Source organism: Malania oleifera, chromosome 3, assembly GCF_029873635.1.
Source record: "Malania oleifera isolate guangnan ecotype guangnan chromosome 3, ASM2987363v1, whole genome shotgun sequence".
NCBI lineage: Eukaryota > Viridiplantae > Streptophyta > Magnoliopsida > Santalales > Ximeniaceae > Malania > Malania oleifera.
Window position 1 is genome coordinate 69083438 of NC_080419.1, and position 21426 is coordinate 69104863.

Below are 21426 nucleotides of genomic sequence, written 5' to 3' on the forward strand. Positions count from 1 at the left end.
ATAGTCCTTTGACTCAGGTGAACTCGTCGACGAGTCTGCCATTGCCTTCGTCGACGAGACAGTGGCCTCATCAACGAGCCGAGGTTCCAGATTTTTCCAAAATCCCTTGGGATCTCCTCGTCGACGAAACACTAAATTTCGTCATCAAGAACAGAAGGGACTTCGTCGACGAACTCTAGCTTCGTCGACGAAGCTTGCCCAAATTACCACTTTACCCTTCTTTCGAATATTTAATCCATATACTATGGTTTAGGTTCTTACAACCTCCCCTCCTTACAAAAATTTTGTCCTCGAAATTTGCAATCTCTCATTGCAAACACATTCATACTACTACATACACACACACTCTGAGGTGAACCGACGGCCACTTATATGCAGCCTCGTTACGATATATATATACTCTAAAGAAAACAGCGGCCATTTATATGCAGCCCCGTTACGATACATACATACTCTAGAGAAAATGGTGGCCATTTATATCCAGCCCCATTATGATACATACATACATATGGACCATCTCTCTACCTCTCAAGCAGACTCACCGCCATCCACCAATGCCCTGCCTCCCCAGTCAACTAGAAGGTAGCGTACAAGACCTTCTACTTCTTCGCGCAGTGGAAGACTTCCAAAATCCTCTCGGTCTTCTCAACTCAGTCCTCCGCCACTATCAGATTAGGTCCTTCCGTAAATGTCGAAGGGTGCATGCGTGTGAACCTCTCAATGGTACACCCCACATCAGTAGGAGAGCTCTCACATCTCCTAACACTCCGCCCAATCTCTTGGATCACCTGTCACGCCAAACCACGAGACACATAAGGAGACTCATCACTTTCCGTCTCATTGGAGCCACTCTCCAAGTTATTATCCTTAGGCTCCATTCTGAAAACAGAATAGGAATCGGTTAGAATTCCTATATCGTACATAGTTAACACAACCATAGACTTAATCGTGTCAACTATTACTCTCACAGGTCTTAGCCTGCCCCGTCACACCGACACGAATCCATCAATGGTTTGCCTTGCCTTTACTGGAATCGTCATCCTAGGAAAAATACAGAATACTGCCGACAAATCCCATTCTAGCAACAGAACAACCCTCGACCAACACTACCCATTTCCTACATCCTATACTCTGGTATGTACACATCAATAGTCCTAACCAAGTCTACAAGACCTAATAACCTGGTTAGCTCTGATACCAAGTTGTCATGCCTCGAACCTACAAATGGGTCCCAGGTGTGAACATAGTAACCTAACCTGTCTCTGTATCAATTCAAACATACATTATACAATACAATAAGAGGGTCCGACCCCATGAGGTAGACGGATGCCCTATACACATACACATACACATCCACATCCATCAGTTATGCAGCGGAAAATGCTTCATTTATCTCTATAAAATACCATACCAGAGTCTGTATAAAGCTAGGATAGACGAACCCATACAATACTAAGTTATACAATCCCGTAAATATTGTACACACTCTAGGTGTCTACAAAACCATCACGACAACCCGGTTACAAAATCTCGTACCTAATCAAGTACTAATAGCAACTAATGACACCCCGCTTCCAATTCCTATGATGCTAAATACGGCTACCTGATGGACCTGAAAACATTGTACGTACATTCAGGGTGAGACATCTCTCAATAAGGAAGAAAGAAGGTTATATCAGTGTGTGACATACCAGTGTTATTTTACGCAAAACATAACACTATACAATACGATACAGTTTGAAAACATTTCCATACAGTTCCAGTATTTTCACAAATTCATTCCAGTACATACGATACCCAAAACATACGATCAGAATCGTCACACTAATACGTAACTATGCTATGAAACCCGAAACTTCACAGCAATTACATTACCAATACAATGTAACTCACACTAGTACGCATCTACTCCATCAATCCGAAGTTTCACAGCGATTACATTGCCAACACGCAACTACTCCACGAAACCCAAAACTTCACAGTGATTACATTACCAATACAGTGTAGCTCACACCCCTGAGGGACCAGCCGGGATACGTAGTGATATTTCACACCCTCGGATATAGAGCCAGACACTCCCGTCCATGGTTTTCACACCAGTACATGGTGCAGCGTACGGTAATTAGCCGTCACATAGCTATTTCGGCATACAGTAATTAGCCACCACTAGCCGATTTCAAAAAACCTAGAATTATTTTGGAGCTCACACTTCTATACATATCAGCGTACGGTAATTAGCCGTCATATAGCTGTTTCGTAAAATACCTAGAACAATTACATACAACCATACATACCACACTTATTTGGTTTATGGAAAATCATATCATTTTCCAATTCAATTATACAGTTTATACAAATATGGATAACAGTCATCTCAATAATACAGTTTAAACAAAACAAACGATTTTCCAAACAAAGCAGAGATGATACCTGAAATCCCCAAATTTTTTCGAAAACTGTAACCCGAAATCCCCAAATTTGCGTAAAATAACACTGGTATGTCACACACTAATATAACCTACTTTCTTCCTTACTGAGAGATGTCTTACCCGAAAGAGTGAGTCTAGTTGCCTACAAGTTAGTCTTACCACTGATTTTATCCGGAACTCATGACGTATTCCATGTATCTATGTTGAGGAAGTACGTCACAGATCCCTCCCACGTGATTAGTTATGAGGCACTAGATTTGGGTGATACCTTAACCTATGATGAAGTGCCCGTTTAGATCCTAGATCATAAAGAACAGGAGTTACGCATTAAGAGAATCCCACTAGTAAAGGTACTTTGGAGGAACCATGCAGTTGAGGAAGTTTCATGGAAGCTAGAAGAGGAAATGCAATGGAAGTACCCGCATCTTTTTAGTGGAGTCTGGCATTAGCTAAACAGGGAAGATAATAGTTCAGGTAAGAATTCATTGTATGTAAATAGATTTTGTGTAGGTTAATTAGTTGAATGTAATAGTTTTGTGTTTTGAATTATTTTAGGAGAGTTTTCTTTTATGTGATTAATTAGAATCTCCTAGAACCGTGTATGTAACCACGGTATTCCTCCGCCCTAAGTGAGGGTAATTAATAAAATTGCAGTGAGTTTTCCTCAGAGATTGGTATATAACATAGATAGCAAATTTCGAGGATGAAATTTTTATAAGAAGTGGAGAATGTAGAGACCCGGAAATATAAATAATAAGAAAAAATAAAGAAAAATAGGAAAATGGTTTAGTGCGGACTAAACCGTCGACGGTTTTGGGGAGTGCTCAGAAAATCGTCGATGGTTACGTTTTACCGTGGCCAAGTTAAGGGTAAAACAGTAAAAACTGATTTAGTTAAAGACCAAACCGTTGATGATTTTCTAAGAGCCCAAGAAAACCGTCGACGGTTTTGTCGTGGGACAGAGACCTATATAAGGGCTGCATATCATTTTTCTTTTAAAAATACAAAAGCTCTCTCTCTTACAAGGCTGCGAATCCTCCCTCTCCCTCTCTCTCTCTCTCTCTCTCTCTCTCTCTCTCTCTCTCTCTCTCTCTCTCTCTCTCTCTCTCTCTCTCTCTCTCTCCCTCTCCTCATTTTCTCACTCCAAACAACTTCAATCAATGATCAGACACTGTTTTTAAAGCCTAGCGGTGATCCTCATTAAGTTAACTGGGATAGATTCGTGTTTTGAAGATCCGAGGTGTGACAACCTACTTATTTTACCATTTTTTTCCATGATAATAAAAATCAATACAATAAACCTAGCAAATCGTAATCAACTTGAACTCATGGGTACCACGGATACATCAGAAACACAATACGGAAACCTAAGTAGCAGGAAACATAAAATCATATAAATCTCAAAGTACCATTTAATACAATACCAGAGTTTACTACAACCATCATATAGATATACACATCTCAAAAGTATCCAAAATAGTCCTCGGGTCTCCACCCAAAAATCTGTCTGACCCTAGCAAATACTTACACTTCAGAAAGGGTAGATCAACTATAACTATCTCTACAGAGCTTTATCCGCTCTCCTATCTAGGGCTCCTGAAATGTTCATATAATTTGGGGTGAGACACCTCTCAGTAAGGGAAATAAACTAATACCAATGTGTAGCAACATGAGTACTTTCGTGTTATACATAAAAGCATACATAAGCATATTTAGTAAAATTGTTTGTATCATTTCTGGGAAAAACATGTATAATCATAGCATGGTAGAACATACTAGATTTCCATAAGCATCATTCATATCATATAATAATAATAATATAAAACCACTCTGGTAGGTTAGCTGGCTAGTGTCATGTCTTACCCCCACATAACTAGGTTGTGTAGCCCGAAGGCGGGACCTAACAATGGGTGGCCGACCACTGTCAAGTCAAAATAAACTTTTGTAAGTACGATGGGTCTGCCAGACCTAGTCTGTACACCAGGGGCGCCAACACTTCAATAAACCACATCGACTATCCATCCTCACGCTGCCCCGTATGACAGTGATAACACAATATCATGATGATCATGAACACATAACTACGGTACCGTGCATGTGCAAGCCTAAACCAAGTCAACCAAGTTCTGATAACATATAACATATTTCAAATTGTGATACATTGCTATTCCTTAATATTAATTGTCATTTCAATATCATCATATCACATTTCATATATATAACATGAAAATCATCGGCCTTTACGCCAGTATTTTGTATTTTATCAATCACGACCCATACGCTGTATCACATATCAATAAGAGGTTCGGCCCGTGCGCCGGCATATCATATAAATGGCTCAACCCGTACACCGACATATTATATAAAAAGCTAGGCTCGTACGCTGGCATATCATGTGAGAACATCCTCGGCCTGTATGCCGGTATATCATATAGAACTCTCAACTCATACATCGGTATATCATATAAAAACTTTAGGCCCATTCGCCGGTTTATTATTATAAAACTCTGTATCATTTAACATTTTCCCAGAAAATAGTAATTCATATTAAATTCTACTCATGCCACACATAATGGATATTACGTATATTTAAAACATATCATCATTTACAACAGTATTTTCCCAAACATAAAGCATATATATATACATATATTTTCATAAAACGACTAGCTTAGTTTATCCTCTTACCTGATTCCTAAAAAACCCCTAAAACAATCAGTCTTGCACCCGCAGGGTTCCCTATTCAACACCCTGAAATCAAGATCTCCCAAAATAGAAATTCAATATTTCTACGCGTACTACGTTTTCTACAATTGTAGGGAAGACCAAATACTGAATAAAAGTCTTACCCTGAATGTGGGATGAAATCTAAACTAACTCCACCGATGATCCACTCTAGCAGATTTGTAGAGAACTTCCCCAGGAGTATCGTGGTGGCTTCGGATCGTCGATCCGGCGAAGAACGGACCCAGAAATTAAGCGAGAAGGGGTAGAAGCTGAAAAGGAGAGAGAGGGGGAGTTTCTGCGTGAAAAAATCAGCTGTAAAATCACGTTTAGGGCTATTTATACACTGGCCTTCGTCAACGAGCCACGTTACCTCATCGACAAGCCACGTCACCTCATCGACGAAGTCAAGAAGGACGTTCGTCGACAAAATTCAGAATCACCAAAACCCCTCTAGGTATCTTCTCTTCGACGAGACACGTCCCCGTCGACGAGCCCCCCATATGTGCTTGTCGACGAATCCCCTGTGTTCGTCGATGAGACCCTGTTTAATTTCCCAATTTTAATTATTTTCTCTCCTTCTCCCATTATTAAATTATGAAAATTATCCGAGTCTCTACACTAGGAACCACTCCAAAACCAGGGTAAGGAAGTTGATTATAGTGTTGATTGGAGGTTTAATTGATTTAATGGGTGTGTGGGCCTAGGAGTGTGAATATGAACATAATTCTGGGGTTGAACTGATTGAACTTAGGTTTGTGAATACAAGGGATTGTGTGAATGCCGCATGTATGAATTAAGATTCCTACGTGTGTTTTCTAGGAAATCAGGTACGAGAATAAGTTAAGGCAGTTAATTTCAGAAATTTTATCAATTAAAGTATAACATGTGTTGATGGGATTTTAGCATATGACTTTCTGGATATTACAGAATATAAAATTTAGAGTATGGAATTTTGATTTTTTTTTTTATGTGTTATATATTTGTGAAAATTCAGAAATTTGGGTTACAGGAAAGTTTTATAAATGAAATGTATTATTTTCATATAGCAAGAAAATATAGTTTTATCCGTACAGATCATAGTATATGAGTTTCATTTAAATTGTGTGACATGAGAAATATTAGGTATAATACAGAGGTTTAATATAGGATTCTATATAGCTTTTTTCAGAATCATGATTTAACAGCTTTTACAAGAACCATGATATTACAGCTTACATAGAACCATGGTATCACAGTTATTACAGTTATTAGAGAATCATAGTAATACAATTATTAAAGAATCATGGTATTACAGTTTATACAGAATCATGGTAAAACAGTAATATATACAGTATAATATTATACAGTATTAGAACCCTGATGGACCAAAACAGATTACAGAGCACAGTACCGTAGCTAATACAGTATAGATAGTGCAACCACACATCTCAGGTAGAGTATGGTGTTGACAGTCAAATATGCCTCATATAAGAGTAGAGAAGCTCCCTGGAAGTCCGGAACAGGTTGAGCAGACCAATCGTACTACAGACATATTATAGCTTGACTTAACCAACTTAACCTGTTAGGCCAGTCATGGTTAAGTCTAGCTTATGGACCACACAACCTGATCATGCGAGGTTAATTCATGATTACAGTTATCCATCCATGGAAGTTTTCATAGTTATATATATAGATTCACAGAGAACATGAATTATATAATACAGCTAAAAGTGTGTTCAAATATAAAGTTTATTTTAAATGGCATAGGTGTGAGTTACGGTATGTATTTACATTCAACTGATATCTAAATTACAGCTTAATTAATAGTTAAGTTATGTTATGTATATAAAACTCATTTGCTACACACTGGTAGTAACTTATTCCGTCTTACTGAGAGGTGTCTCATCCCAGAATTTAAACATTTCAGGTAATCCGGATAGACGAGCGGAGCGAGCTCCAAGATAGAGGAAGTGTTGGTACCGCCTTAGATTTAGGGTGAGTATTGAGCTGAAGAGTGGAACTATGAGTAATCCCTTTGAGTTTCTTTTGTGGTTTTTTTTTTTTTTGGAAATGTACACGTATACTTACGGAAACCGTAGGACTCTGGTATTGTATATAAAGTTTGGGTGTTTATGTCTTCCACTGCTTAGATAGTACATTTATGGACAGGTAGGTTCAAAATGTTATTATGAATATTATTTTATATATATATAAAAAACGTCTCGAAATTACTACCATTTTATATATATATATATAAAATGGTAGTAATTTCGAGACGTTACATGGAGCCCATCAATTAGGACTTATTATTGGAAGTAATTTATCAGTTTGGGAGGACCAATGTGGCCCTCCTAGAAAACATAAGTTTTTTTTCCCTAGAAGATGACTCTTATATTGCTTTCAACCCTATTTATTTGAGAGCAAAAAATTGCAAATAGAACTCTAAAGACTAAAGAAACTACAAACAAAAATCCAAAAGTTGCATAAATCTAATTACACAAATTAAGCTAAATATACATAATAATTACTATTAAAAAAAACAAATTTGGATTTAGGAACCGTCAATCTCTTGACCTTGTTCTTTGAAGTTATGTTCCCACAATCACCGTTACCCTCTTGGATCCCCCTCATCACTCTTCTAACATGTAACCATAAACTAAACCATGAAAAATGCAATAACTCCATAATCCCATGCCATGTGTAAACCATTTGTTCATTTGTTTGTTTGGATCAAGGATTTATGTGAAAAAAAAAAAAAAAATTAATTTTCTATTACATTTTTTCTCTTTATCAAATAATATAAAAATGAAAAGTTGTTCAAATAAACTTAAAAATACAAAGAAAACAAAGTTAATGACATGAAAGTAATATGTTTGTTCATTGATTTATTTCGTATTTATTTTCTTTCACTTGATCATCAGATAAAAAAAAGTGAATTCTTTCATATATTTTCATTTTCCTAATATTTTATAAATTTCAAATGAAACCCTAAATTTATTTCCCCTCCAAAACAAATTATAGTTAGGAAATTTTAACTATATATATATATATATATATATATATATATATTTAAGGCCTATTTGGCTATGGAAAATAATTTTCATTTTTTGTTTTTCATTATAAAAATGCAAACTCATTTTTTTTTTGGTTTTTAAAATTTATGTGACAATAAAATAAAATAAAGAATTTTTTTTGTTGCCAAAAATATTTTTCGTTTTTCATTTATTGATTTAGAAAAAAATTATACATTGTTCTTCAATTTTCAAAAATAATACAAGAAAAAGATTTATAAAATAATATCCAAGACAAATATAGAAAATTGAAAAACTGTGAGGCATTTTTTGTAATTATTTGGCAATTAGAAATAGAAAATATAGATATTTTCCACAAGTGAATAACTAAAATTTTTATTGTTTTCTATTTTATATATATATAAATGTTGTTGAGGGCTGCTTAGTTGTTTGAAAACATTTTCATTTTTTGTTTTTAGTTTTCTTAAAAATTGCAAAAATTCCAGCTTATTTTTTAGCTTTTGAAGATTTGTATTAAAAAAAGAAGATAAAGAGTTTGTTTATTTGTGCAAAATAAAAAAAATTTAAAAAATTTTTAGATTCAAACTAATTGCAAAAAATATTTTTTTATAATTTAAAAAATATTATATAAATTAGTATTTGAAATCATAGATTTTAAAATTTGGATTTAAATTTATGTGAATTTGTAATAAGCTCACTAAAATTTTATATCATATTCTATCATAATCTACATAAATGATTTGGATTTCATGCTCTCAAATACAAAGTGAAAAATCAAAAATCTAGAAAACAATAAAAATATTTTTTTCAACTTTTCTATACAATTTCTTGCAAATTGAAAATAAATTTATAATTATTTTAAAAAACAATTTTCACAATTAAAAAGAGTCTAAATTTTAATATTATTATTTTTTTACTTTTAAAAATATGAATGTTGTAGAATTGATAAATAGTTAACTTTTTTTTTTGCAAATTTTTTAAAAATATAAATAAAAATAAAAACTGTTTTTCACAACCAACCTTAGTTTTTTCCCTATACCAAAAAAAAAAATTAAAAATTAAAATTTAAAAAATTTAAAAAAAAAAAAGAAAAGAAGTGAATGTAGTTAAATATATAGCTTTTACATAGCTAGCGTGGATAAACTTCCTTATTATATTTAAATTAGAATTAATGGCGGTTAAATATTGAATTCTGTCAAAGTAAGAACAACGTGGCATAATCATCAAGTTGTTGTAGCTTCAAGTCCACCTAATAATTATCCCCTTTATATCAGTAGCATTGGTAGATGAAATGGACATATATATATATATAGTAATCAAATACAGGAAATGTTAAGATTTACTTAATGAATCGAAATCAAACGTATTCATACAGCCCAGTTTTTGTATTGAATCACAAGGAAGATGACCTGCATTGCCAGTATCAAAAATAGAAGCAAAACTGCTTCTTATGCCACTTTGCCTAGGAGCGAGTATGATCGATGCAATATCTGTAGTCGTATTTTTGATGCATGTTATGAAGTCGAACTCAAAAACAAATCAAAAGAAATGGGACGATAGATTTTCACTAATCCAAACTATAGCTTCTCAGCTACTTGTGGGGGAAAAATCCTGGGCTGTTGTGTTATGCATTCCAACTTGTAATCTCTGTAAGCAGCACGGACAAAATTTGGCAGCATAATTTTGACACCACATCTTTAGAAGAGGTGGTTCCTGAATGCAAGTACCATTTTGGGTGATAAGAGCAGAACAAATGCTAATATCGAACCAAAAAACAGTTTGATAGCATATCTCATAGGATCACTGTCTTCTTCTTCAGAAATGCTCCTTGAGGTTGACATGGCTGCTGCTGAAGGCAGAGCTTCTATCACTGCATCTGCCAGATCTGTGATGAAGGAAGAGGTGCAGCCCAGAGCAGGAACGCGGCCCCAATTCTTAATGCCAGATTCAAGGGCCAAGTGCTTGTACTCCATATCAATCTCTTCAAGAGTCTCAATGTGCTCACTCACAAAACTGGAGTTTGGAACAAGTAAAAACTTCATCAGCAGGGTCAAATTACGCATAATCACCTAAAATGTTCTTGCTAAATTCAAGAATAAAATATTTATATGAGTTTTATAGTAAATATGATGCATTGACAATAAAAACAAATACACAGACACCATAGACAATGCCATTTGAGAGCTGTTATGGTTAGGCTGATTAAAGAAGGCCTAGTGATTAAACCGTGTTTTAAAGAATAGTCTAAGCCACCTCATTCCCCTGTTTCAATGCAATGTATTAATTGCAAGATTATGAATTTTCTGATAGAATGCTTTTCCCATTCAAAGCATTTTTAAAATTGATATCTTTATCCCCACACTAACTCAACAAGAAATTATTAGGCAGCCTAGCAAAAGAGTTTTCCACACACAACTTAGTATTTTTGGGGTGATAGGAGAGGTTAAAGTCTCATAAACAAACCAAGGTGGAGCAATGCCCATATGGTCACTGCAATTAAAGGTCCATTTCCCTGAGGAAAGGAGATTAGATTTGTGGGTCAAATATGTAGTTAAGACTTAGAGCTACAAGCCAGCCAGCACATCTGTTGCATTTTCTGAAGGTAATGCTGGATTAACAAAAAATCAGTCTGAATGAGTTGCCCACATTTTTGGATTAGGCCAAAATTTAGATGTGTATTTGGAGTTCTGCCTTTGATCAGCCCACCGGAGGTGACACAATCATTTTCATCATTTAACTTCATAATAATACCCAGGTCCTTTGCAAGCCTCGACCCTTGTAAGACTCCATAGTTCATATTGACAATTGGAACATTCACCAAGATTGACTACAAAACCTGAGATCTAGTCTCAATTGGAATCTCAAATGAGACCAGGCGCATGTTACACTTTGAACAAACCATCAACATTTAGTTTTAATCAATTATTTGGAAGATGAATTCAGGAAACTAATCGCTCTATTTTCAAGGATTCTGTGCCATGATTGGTGCTTTTTTGAGATTTCAGCTACAACATTGATGACTATTTGCCTGTGTTTTGTCAGGTAAACAGTCGCAGGATCAAAGATGCACCCACACCTTGACTTCTTCATTTCTCCAGCACACAATAGCAAATGAAGGGTACCTTTGCCTTATCCACCTTCAGATTCAGGTCAAACCATTACTGAAAACCGTTCAGAGACTTTGTTGTAGATAAGTGTGCCAAATAATATTAGAGCAGGGGGGCAGTCCCTAAGGGCATCAAGGACATTCTCACATTGATTCCCACAAATTTCATATTGATTTACATTCTCACACTGATTCCCACAAAGTTCACATACATTGATTCCCACAAAGTAAGTATTCAATTTAAGGAAGAAGAGTATTCTTCTTCCGTAGGGCAGTGCATTCAGAACTTTGATAGCTGGTGTTCCCCTGAGAGATCAGCTCATAGGCAGATCTGATTGAAAACTGACCATCAGAAGTACAGGACCATATAATCTCATCTTGGTATTTTTCCTTCCCACAGGAACTTTATTATAGAATATAGGCTTGGAGAATTTGAAAATTCCAATCACCCTCTTGAATAAATACAGCAACCCTCTCTGGAAGAACAGGCATCTGGATAGGATCCATCCAGAGCCTAATAGGAGCTTGTCACTCTACCATTTGAATCGAAAACAAGGCCATCTCTCAACTATCCAGCCTTTTTTTCTTTTTTTCTTTTTTAACTCCATTAAGAATGATCTAACAGAAAGGGAAGTCTTCGGTAACGACATACTTGCCATTGACAATCCGTGTCAATAAATCACAGACCTGAATAATTTCCAAGCTAGCTTAGATAGGAAATCTGCATTGACAAGTTCATCTTTCTTAAATCCAGTTCACCAGCTACTTCAGCCAAACAAACAATGTCCCATTTAATGAGACAAGGCTTCAAGCTATTATTGGTATGTCCCCAAAGAAAGCTCCTTTGGATTCCATCCAACTCTTTACATGTTCTAAACGAAGGATATCAGTTTGCATTGTATAATAAGGAATTGAAGCAATTTAGGATTGACTGAAGCCATTTAGAATTAGAGTAAGACTACTGTTTCTGCCATTATCAGTTGATCTGATTTCCAAAATGTTGGTTTGTCTTGGGACTTTGTTCAGGACTTCATTGTAGGTATCCCAAGAATTTTTTAGCGAATTACAGGCTTGCAACTACTCCTAGGTACTTACCCTGATCTGTTGTAAGAGGAATCTTGATTACTTGATGAATATCCCCTGCTAGGCTTCTAGGGGTATTTTTGACATGAAAATCCTTGAATTCTGAAAATTTATTCTATGACCAGATAACAAGCAGAAATTGTCAAGGCAATCCAAAATCACCTGACCTCGAGTCATGGAAGCTTCCAAAAACAGAATACTTCCATCAATGAACAAGTGATGTTTCATGGATGGACCATTTTTTGACAGGTTGAAAGGTTTCCGTGCACCCTTGGGCTATGATATTTGAGAATCCAAGCTAAACACAATATATATATATACTATGATATTTGAGAATCCAAGCAAAACACAAAATAATATATAGAGAAAGAGGGTTCCAGTGCCTTAAAACCCCTTTTAGGATAAAACTGGTTGGTTCTCTCCCCATTCCATAATACCTCCATGGACGGGCAGGATATCCGAAACATTAAAAATTTTTGCCTAACAGCAGAAAAACCCAACCCTGCAAGAATCTTTTTGATAAAGAACAATTAATTCTCTCATAAGCCTTCCATAAATCAATCTTCCAAATCATAAACCCTTCTTCCCTTGTGCTTGAAAGTATGGTGTCTCCTAGGCCAATATAATTTTATTACTAATCTGTCTGCCTGGGATGAAGCTATTCTGTGTTGGACCTACGACTGTATAAGGCTATGACGTCTCCATTATTGGAGGACCCCTGTTCACTGACACTTTAGAGAGAGTCTTACAAAGAACATTAAATGGAAGAAGGATTTCAGACTTGAAGGATCAGAGTAATATGAGTATCAATGAGACCTTCAAGGATGGTGCCTGCACAAAAAAATATCCTTAAGAAAATTAGTCACCTTTGAAAACCAGTGTGATAAAATGCTGTTCAGAAACTATCTGGGCTTTGGGGCCTTAAAACTGCCAAGACAAAAATTTGCATCCTTGGTATCCTTATCCAAGGCAGGAGAAAAAATTATTCTATAAATGTAGAGGAGTAGTAGAGAAATGGGACTCGAACCAATCTCCTATCATTTGGTTGTCGTCAGTATAAAGTTTGACATGATAGTCATTGACCAAAACTAACAGCAGCTCCTTAACATGAATCCAATTCCCAGCATCATCCTTCAAAACATGAATCCAGCTTCTCCTTCTTCACACAAGAGCAATTGTGTGAAAATATGTTTCCCCTCACCAGTGGCTATCCAATTGGCTCTAGACTTTTGAAACCAATACAATGTTTCTAGTTTAAGATTGAACTCATTTACCAAGGTTTTTTCCAAGTTCTTTAAAGGGCTACTCCTGAAGCCCAAAGTCAATCCCAGCATCATCCTTCAAAACATGAATCCAGTTTCTTCTTCTTCGCACAAGCAATTGTGTTAAAATATGTTTCCTGTCACCACTGGCTATCCAATTGGCTCTAGACTTTTGAAATCAATACAATGCTTCTTGTTTAAGATTGAACTCATTTACCAAGGTTTTTTCCAAGTTCTTTAAAGGGTTACTTCTGAAGCAAAAAGTCATTTGAACCCCTTTAATTTTTGCAAAAAGGTTCTTTTAACTATATTAGAATACTGCTGAATGCTGTGCTGCTCCAGTCCTTGAGCATGTATTTTAGCAGTTCCATATTAGGTAGGTGACCTTCCAAATTCACCAGTGTTCCTCAGGAAGTCATTATGGAAAAACCAAGCAACTTCAAATCTAAAAAGAAGACTCGGAACAAGTGTCTGAAAACCATCTAGATAATGAGAATTGGGCAATGATTTGATCTGGTTCTGGGCAAATGTTGGACTACTGCTTCCTGGAACTTCTCCAGTCTGGAGTAGCATAAACTTTTCTAATCTCTGCCTAGTCCTGGGAAGACTTCCCACATATTTTGACCAGGCAAAGCCTGGGACTTGAGAAGCCTCAGTCAAACAGATTGCAGTATTGTATGCATCTTTGAGGGCCTCTAAATCCTGCAAGATTAAAAAGGATTCAGCCCCTTGTCTCCCCAGAATAAGAGAGCTCATTGATATCACCAAAATGTAGCCAAGGAAGCTGGCTGCTCTCCAAGATACCCATCAATAGACGCCAAAGATGCTCTCTTTCCCTAGCATAATGACTTGCATAGATAGAAAACTGTAACCATTGATCTCCACCTGCCCCTTTTATTAGGGCATTAATTACCTGTCTGGGCTTAGATATAATATCGATTCATATTTCATCTTTATTCCATAAGGACTGGACACCTCCGGAGAACCCCTCTGCATCTATAATCAGAGTGAAAAATAAAAAAGCCAATACTATTATTGAAATTTTGCACCCTCTCCCCTATGATCATAGTTCTATGTATCAACAGAGTTGGCCTATGCCAGAGGACCAGATCTTTAACCCAACAAAGAAAATGCACCCTAACAGCACCCCTGGCTAATACAGGGTCAAGCGCTATCCAACTTGCAAGCTTCTGAGAGGAATATCTGCTGGTGGATGGGTATTATAAAGGCTTGTCTATTGACCAGTCCCTGACTTAGTCCAATTGACTGACCCTTAGGTTGGACCACAGGCATTGGAGGCCCAGACTTCAATGATCTGCTAATGGGGGCTATAATTGAGCTGGATGGTCAGACTTAAATTAGGAGTTTAACAATGAAGTCAGCTACTGTGAAGCTAGGGGGCTCTTCCACATCCTCAACCTTATCCATTAGGACATCAAAGGATGACGGTTGCCCATCTGCTGCTGAGAAACTCTTCTGTATATGTGTCCGCACTTGCACATGTAAATTGACCTGCTACCATCAGCGACACCTAGCACAACCACCCCTATAGCTACAGGTGTCCACTTAAACACCTGCTTGATCTCGTGAGGAATTGAATACAGGATGCTCACGTTGATGGCTCAATCCAGAGCATGCCCTTACCATTGGGCTACATTGGAAGAGGTAAACATTACTAATATATTGGAAAAACCAAACTTCATTTTATTGCTTGCTGCAGAGCTTACGATAACTAACATAATATGCTGATGAAAGAACTTCCAACAATACTGACCAATGGCTCCTACTGGATCTCAAAACCAAATTCCAAGACCTCCATAACACACGAGCCTCCATTTGCCCCAGTCAATTATATGATTATTCATCCAACGGGTTGAAATTTCATGAGCATCCAATTTGCACAATCGTAATGAGTCATAATTTGACATATCAACCAAAAGGAAGGAGACAACAACCATGCAAATTAAGTTTTATGCTTACAATCATGACAAGCAAAGCATAAGTTTAAGGTACAGCCCTCGAGCTCAAAAAGACAACAAGCCACGCAGACCTCCCACAATTCACAAAAGGCATTAAAAGTTGAGATCTAGCAAAAATATTTTCTAAAGCCAAGCAATAAATCCACTCAAAGTATCTCCATGAAACATTATTTATGATAGAGTTAAGTCCAATAATTATGCAAGAACAGCACCTAAAAGATATTGGAATAATGGTAGAAACATGACATTCCAAGCATTATGCAAAACAGACCAGCACAATAAATAATTGCTAATCAACTGTCTATGACTTACCTTACTGGAACAGCCAGGAGACTCTTCACTCCTTTCTGGCCAAGTTCTACAAGAACTTTGTCAGTGTAGGGCTTCAACCATTCTACAGGCCCAACTCGACTCTGGCATTAAAAATTAAATAGCGAGTTGAGTGACATGAAAATAGCCAGCTGTATCCTCTCTTTTTTTTTGGGGGGGGGGGGGGGTTTATCTTTCTATTTTTGAGTTTGGGCAGTGCTGCTAGTTAGGTTGGAGTGTGCAGACAGCAGCCCAAGTTGGTGACAGGAATAATAAAAAGCTTAGAAATTGAAGTTAGGACTTAAGAACATATTTCATAGCCAACCTGATAAGCAAGGGTATGACCATTGTCAACCCCTCTGGCTTTCAACTCCTGCATAATCAAGCAAATGCACTCTTCCATCTGATCTTTGTATGGATCTCCTGCATCCTCAACATAACTGACAGGTACTCCATGGGCACTGAAGAATATCATGACCTAGAATTTTGTAACACAATTAAGCAAAACATTCACCGCGGGACCAAACCAAATAAAGTTCCCAGACATAAAACTTTCAAGATATATTGTTCTTATGAATCAAGAGAACCATGTCAAATAAGTCAATGCAAGATCATCCACCTCATCAGGCTTAGAAAAACTCTCTAGCTCCTTCTCGATCAAGTCAGCCATAGACTTAATATAACCTTCTCGTTGATACCAGGACTGAATAATGGATACTGGCAGTCTTGACAAATATGGATCTTCCCTGATAGACAACTCATGCAGAAAAATGGATTAGATGGACAAAAACGTTGAATTACATACAGTGGAAAATAGAATATACAAACTAATACAAGATTCACCTGAAGATTCTTTCGAGAACTCGGATGCTAGATCCAGTAGTGGAGATTGAAAACTGAGGATAAAGTGGCAGCACAACAAGTCTTGTAATCTTATCCCTCTTAATCTGCAGTGAGTGATCAAGTAATTTCAACCAGAAATTGATGATGGATGAGAAACATCTGATTATAATACTAATAATAAATTAATGTTGATAAGGAAATTAATGTTGACATGTTATCATCATCAAGTGCGCAATGAGGGCGAGGATGCCATTAAACCAGCAAGTACTTTGAATAAACTCTTTGATGAAATAAATATGATACACTCGTCTCCACCCCCAGAAAAACTGAAAGTAGGGGCCAGGAGGCCACTAAATCAAGATGCAGTTTGAATGGATTTTTATGCAGAATGTACATGGAGGCCATCTAGCATCCGTGCTCTAAGTTGCAGATACATAGGAGACAAAATTGTTCTTTATAAATACAAATCATGGCACACTTGAACATCAGCTCAGCTAAAAATGCAGATTAGTGTTTCATTAGTTAGCATATTGCATCCAGATGTATATGCCAAAGAACATACCAGCTACCATAACCAAGTGATCTCTGACGTTGTGCACTTCTATATGGCACAATTTAAAACCACCCAGGTGGTTGGACTGGGCTGGAGGCCCAATCCAGGTTATACACCGAAGAACCAATTATGCACAAACTCAGGGTCTCCGTCACCAACTGGGACGCAATTTAGTGGCTTCCTCAATTAAGGATGGTGCATCCAACAATAGTGTGGCTAGCCTTCCAACAGTTGCCCTTGCTCAGACTATTTTGTTAATGACAGCAGAAAAATCAATAATTTGCGCATTCTCAAAATTGGAAATCAGAGAGAATTTTCAAAAGATCAGGCTCATAAATTGGCTAGTTTCAAAAGCATTCATAAAATTTGATGGAATGGTAAGCTAAAGGCCTTACTTTTAACTCATTTTATGGCACACACACAGGAAAAATGCACTTGCACAGACTGCATTTAAATACCAATTTTTCAGACCAAAAATTAGATTGTATTAGAGAATAAAGTTCAGAATTGAAGCTCAAAATTTAGGGGCCGTTTGGTATCACTGTCAAAAATTAGAGAAACTAAAACCAAAAATCAGAAACAAAAACTAAAAACTAGAAACCAGCAACCTATTTGGTTAACATTTATAAAACTAACACAAATTAAAAAATTAATTAAAAATGCTGATTTTTATCTTTAAATCAAAATATTATAAAAAATGATTAAAATAATAAAATTACAAATAATACACATTAAAAATTACTATAATAAAATAAAATTTATTATAATTATTTTACTTAATTGTTCTACTTTCAAGGCTTAGTTTACAATAAAAATTTTATTTGACATAACAATTGAAAAATAGTAAAAGTATCTTGTAATTGGCTTTATTATTATTTTTTGAAATTTATGTATATTTTTCTTTTAATTATATTTAAGTTCATATGATCATTTAATTTTGATTTTAATTTATAAGTGTATAAAATGAATAATTTAATCCAAAAACACTATTTCTAGATATTAAAATTTCTGCCAATAGGTTGCCAAAATAATTGAAAATCATAAAATCTGATTCTTCAGTTTTTTGACAAACAGCTGAAAACTGGCAACAGGATTTAAAAACTGACAACAGAAACAAATGCATTTTTATAATCTATTTTTCACTGTAAAGAAATAGAAATAGAAAACAAAAAACAGCAACAACATCAAACAGACCCTTAGCATTTCAAAATTTAAGGACCCACCTGCTGAACAGCTTCTTCAGTAAATGGGTGCCAGTATCGCATTCCAACATAGATGTTTACGGATTTTTTCTTTGCTTCCAAAGCCCTTTTAAGTGCATGTGCCTGCAAAAAAGGTTGCTCAAACTATTGACATACAAAATAACATACAAGCCAGGCATCCAAAAAAGTAAAGAAAAAAAAAATATTAGCATACAGTCAAAACCATGGTAGTTTCTTTTTATTTTTTTCAGAGCAAGCATAATAATTGCTATATAGGAACCCTCCTTACAAGAAAAATACAAAACATATCAAATAAAAGAATATGTCACTACCTGCTCATCAGTAATTTTTCGCAATGGTGAGCCACCTCCTATTGCAGCATAACCTTCCTTACTCTTCGGTGCTCGAAGCACAGAAATTAGTTGTGCCAATGGCCGCTGAAGAAATCGAAACAACCTGGGGAGGCGAATTATATCCTGTATCAAAGCATTAAAGTCACTAACTCACTAATGCAATACTAAAAGCTAAGAAGTTGTGATGCGCTTCTGTTAACACAGATGAAGGCAGGGGAAATAAAACAACAACAACATACCGGATCTGCAAATAAATTGAACAAAAATGGTCGAACATCATGAAGTGTCTCTGGTCCTCCAAGGTTCAAAAGCAATACTCCAACTTTTTCCTCTGCAACATGTGTTTGAGATTCTAACGAGCTTCCACAATATTTGTGCTCAACTGGATTTCTCTTCAGAATGGGACCAAGATGCGAACCCCTTAGAGTGCCAGATCCTTCATAAGTTGCATCACCAGATGAAACCACAGACATTTGAAGAGCAGAATTATCAAATTCTCGTGGTCTTTCGGAAGAGTGGCAGTGCACAGACATGAAAGGTCTCGTTTGAGGGCATGACCTGCCAATAACAAATGGAAAAACATGGAAACTTAACTTGAAATATATTAACACTCAAATATTCTGATATAACATTTACTGTGCAACAAGAATTGTCATCCTCGGTAGAATTTATTATAGTTCATCTGTCACCCAAGATAATAGAAAGGTTTCTAGGAGTATATCACTCCAAAAAAAAATCAAGTTTATATGACATTTGCAATTAACAATGATTATATGTATTATCCTTTTAGTTCAAGGGCCCATTATGTAAGTTCCACCACAGCAAAATGCAATTGAGATAAATGCTGTTATCCAATTCACACATTTTGACCTAGAACCCTCAACTGAAACTCCTCAACATGAATTACTTGCTGCAAGTTTACAAATGAAAATGGTAGAGTACCATTTTTATGGTAGCATCAACCGCATCCTTCACATCATTCATAAGAAGTTCGCCACGAATTTCTTTTAGGGGGAGGGGGAAAAAAAAATAAGAAACGACTGTCGTGTTCTTGAATGGTGGATTGATTACTGTATCAAGAACATATAACAGACGATTCCGCTGAATGAAACAGCACAAATTCAACCAGACAGACTGAACACCGAATCACAAAATTCTTAACATGACCAATATATTACAAAATTAAATGCATAAAAATTTCCAAAGCTTCTATATCATCATAACACAAAATAATCCAAGCGCTTACATAGAACATTTATAACTAGAATTGGAGGTGTTTGAACCAGGGATCTTGATATGGGGAAGAACGCCGGAGCTTGCTGTTGCCTCCATGTCTTCAAACCTTGAAACCTCTCAGATTCGGAAGAATTGTTGATATGCGTGTGCAAGGGAGAGATTATAAAGAAGAAGTACTTAAAATGAAAATGGGGTTTCCGTGGCCCTTGCAAAATTTTGGGTTGTCAAGAACCGTAGAGCGATGAAAATAATGGAGTCAAAGTTGAACAACTCAACCCAACGCCCCCACCAACTCTCTCTCCAGTCTCCCAGAAAGCGTAGAAGCCCCCTTCGCCGCACTCTCCCTGTTCTTGAAAAATAAATAAATAAATAAAAGGGTTCAAGATAAATATTTTTTTCTTTTAAAAAGTATTAAATGAACTTAGTGCATTGTCATAATTTTAAGTGAAAATTACGAATTTTTTTATTTAAATATTATTATAATTTTTAGTAATAAAGATAACGATCACTAAATATTATTTTAGAAATTTTTCAACTTTAATAAAAAAAAATGGTATTTTCACTTTATATTAATAGAAATAACTCATCTCTCAAAATTATAAGATCAACTAATTTGTTGTTATTATAGTTATAAAGAATCATAGTAAATCGGTAGAAAATATGAAAAATACAATTATTTGAACACTTAATCTCTAGTGTATGTATATATGTATTTATCTATTTATATATTTAAATATAGATTAGTCAATTCATTATCTACTATAGTTTATATATTTATAAATTTTTTTCCACCTGCCCTTAATTTTTCAATCGTGTTACATTATTTTCATATATATCATTTGAACCTTTTTTTTTTTTTTTTTGCCTTTTGTATCATCTTTATCATTATTTGTCAGCATCTCAATATTTGTTGTTGAACCAATAGACTTTTTTCAATATTTTGCTTCTTATTTTTTCAGCTTAAATCCTACATTTAATATAACAAAATAGGTTAGTGTCTATAGTCTTCCAAAATATATTTTTACTTTTTATATTAATTTCTAATAAATTATATTTTATTTATCTAGTTGTTTGATTTTCTTCTACTTTGTTCTTCAACATCCACAAAAATTTTGCTCACAATATAATTTTCCCAACCATCTTTTAAATTATAGTTATTTAGTGCTTATTGAAAAATGTATTCCCTACTTTTTATTAAAATTATAAAGTATTAAAATAAAAAATGTGCTTATAATATTGTCTCGAAAATTATTGTTAAATCCTAGTTGACTACTACATTGTTAATTATCTACATGCACATATATGTCATGTATCTATTATCAACATAGTGTAA

The 21426-nt window shown here is 35.5% G+C and overlaps 1 protein-coding gene across 1 annotated transcript; it reads right to left on the reverse strand.

Annotated features, from left to right (window-relative positions):
* Positions 1–9488: 9488 nt before the first annotated feature.
* Positions 9489–20468, reverse strand: LOC131151038 (ferrochelatase-2, chloroplastic). The gene is made up of 9 exons (XM_058102210.1): positions 20104–20468; positions 19097–19415; positions 18837–18980; positions 18526–18627; positions 16750–16853; positions 16526–16652; positions 16232–16384; positions 15910–16010; positions 9489–10180 (listed from the first exon to the last, which is right to left on the reverse strand). Exons 1-9 carry the CDS (start codon positions 20187–20189, stop codon positions 9865–9867), a joined length of 1452 nt encoding a protein of 483 aa, XP_057958193.1. The 5' UTR covers positions 20190–20468; the 3' UTR covers positions 9489–9864.
* Positions 20469–21426: the final 958 nt, after the last annotated feature.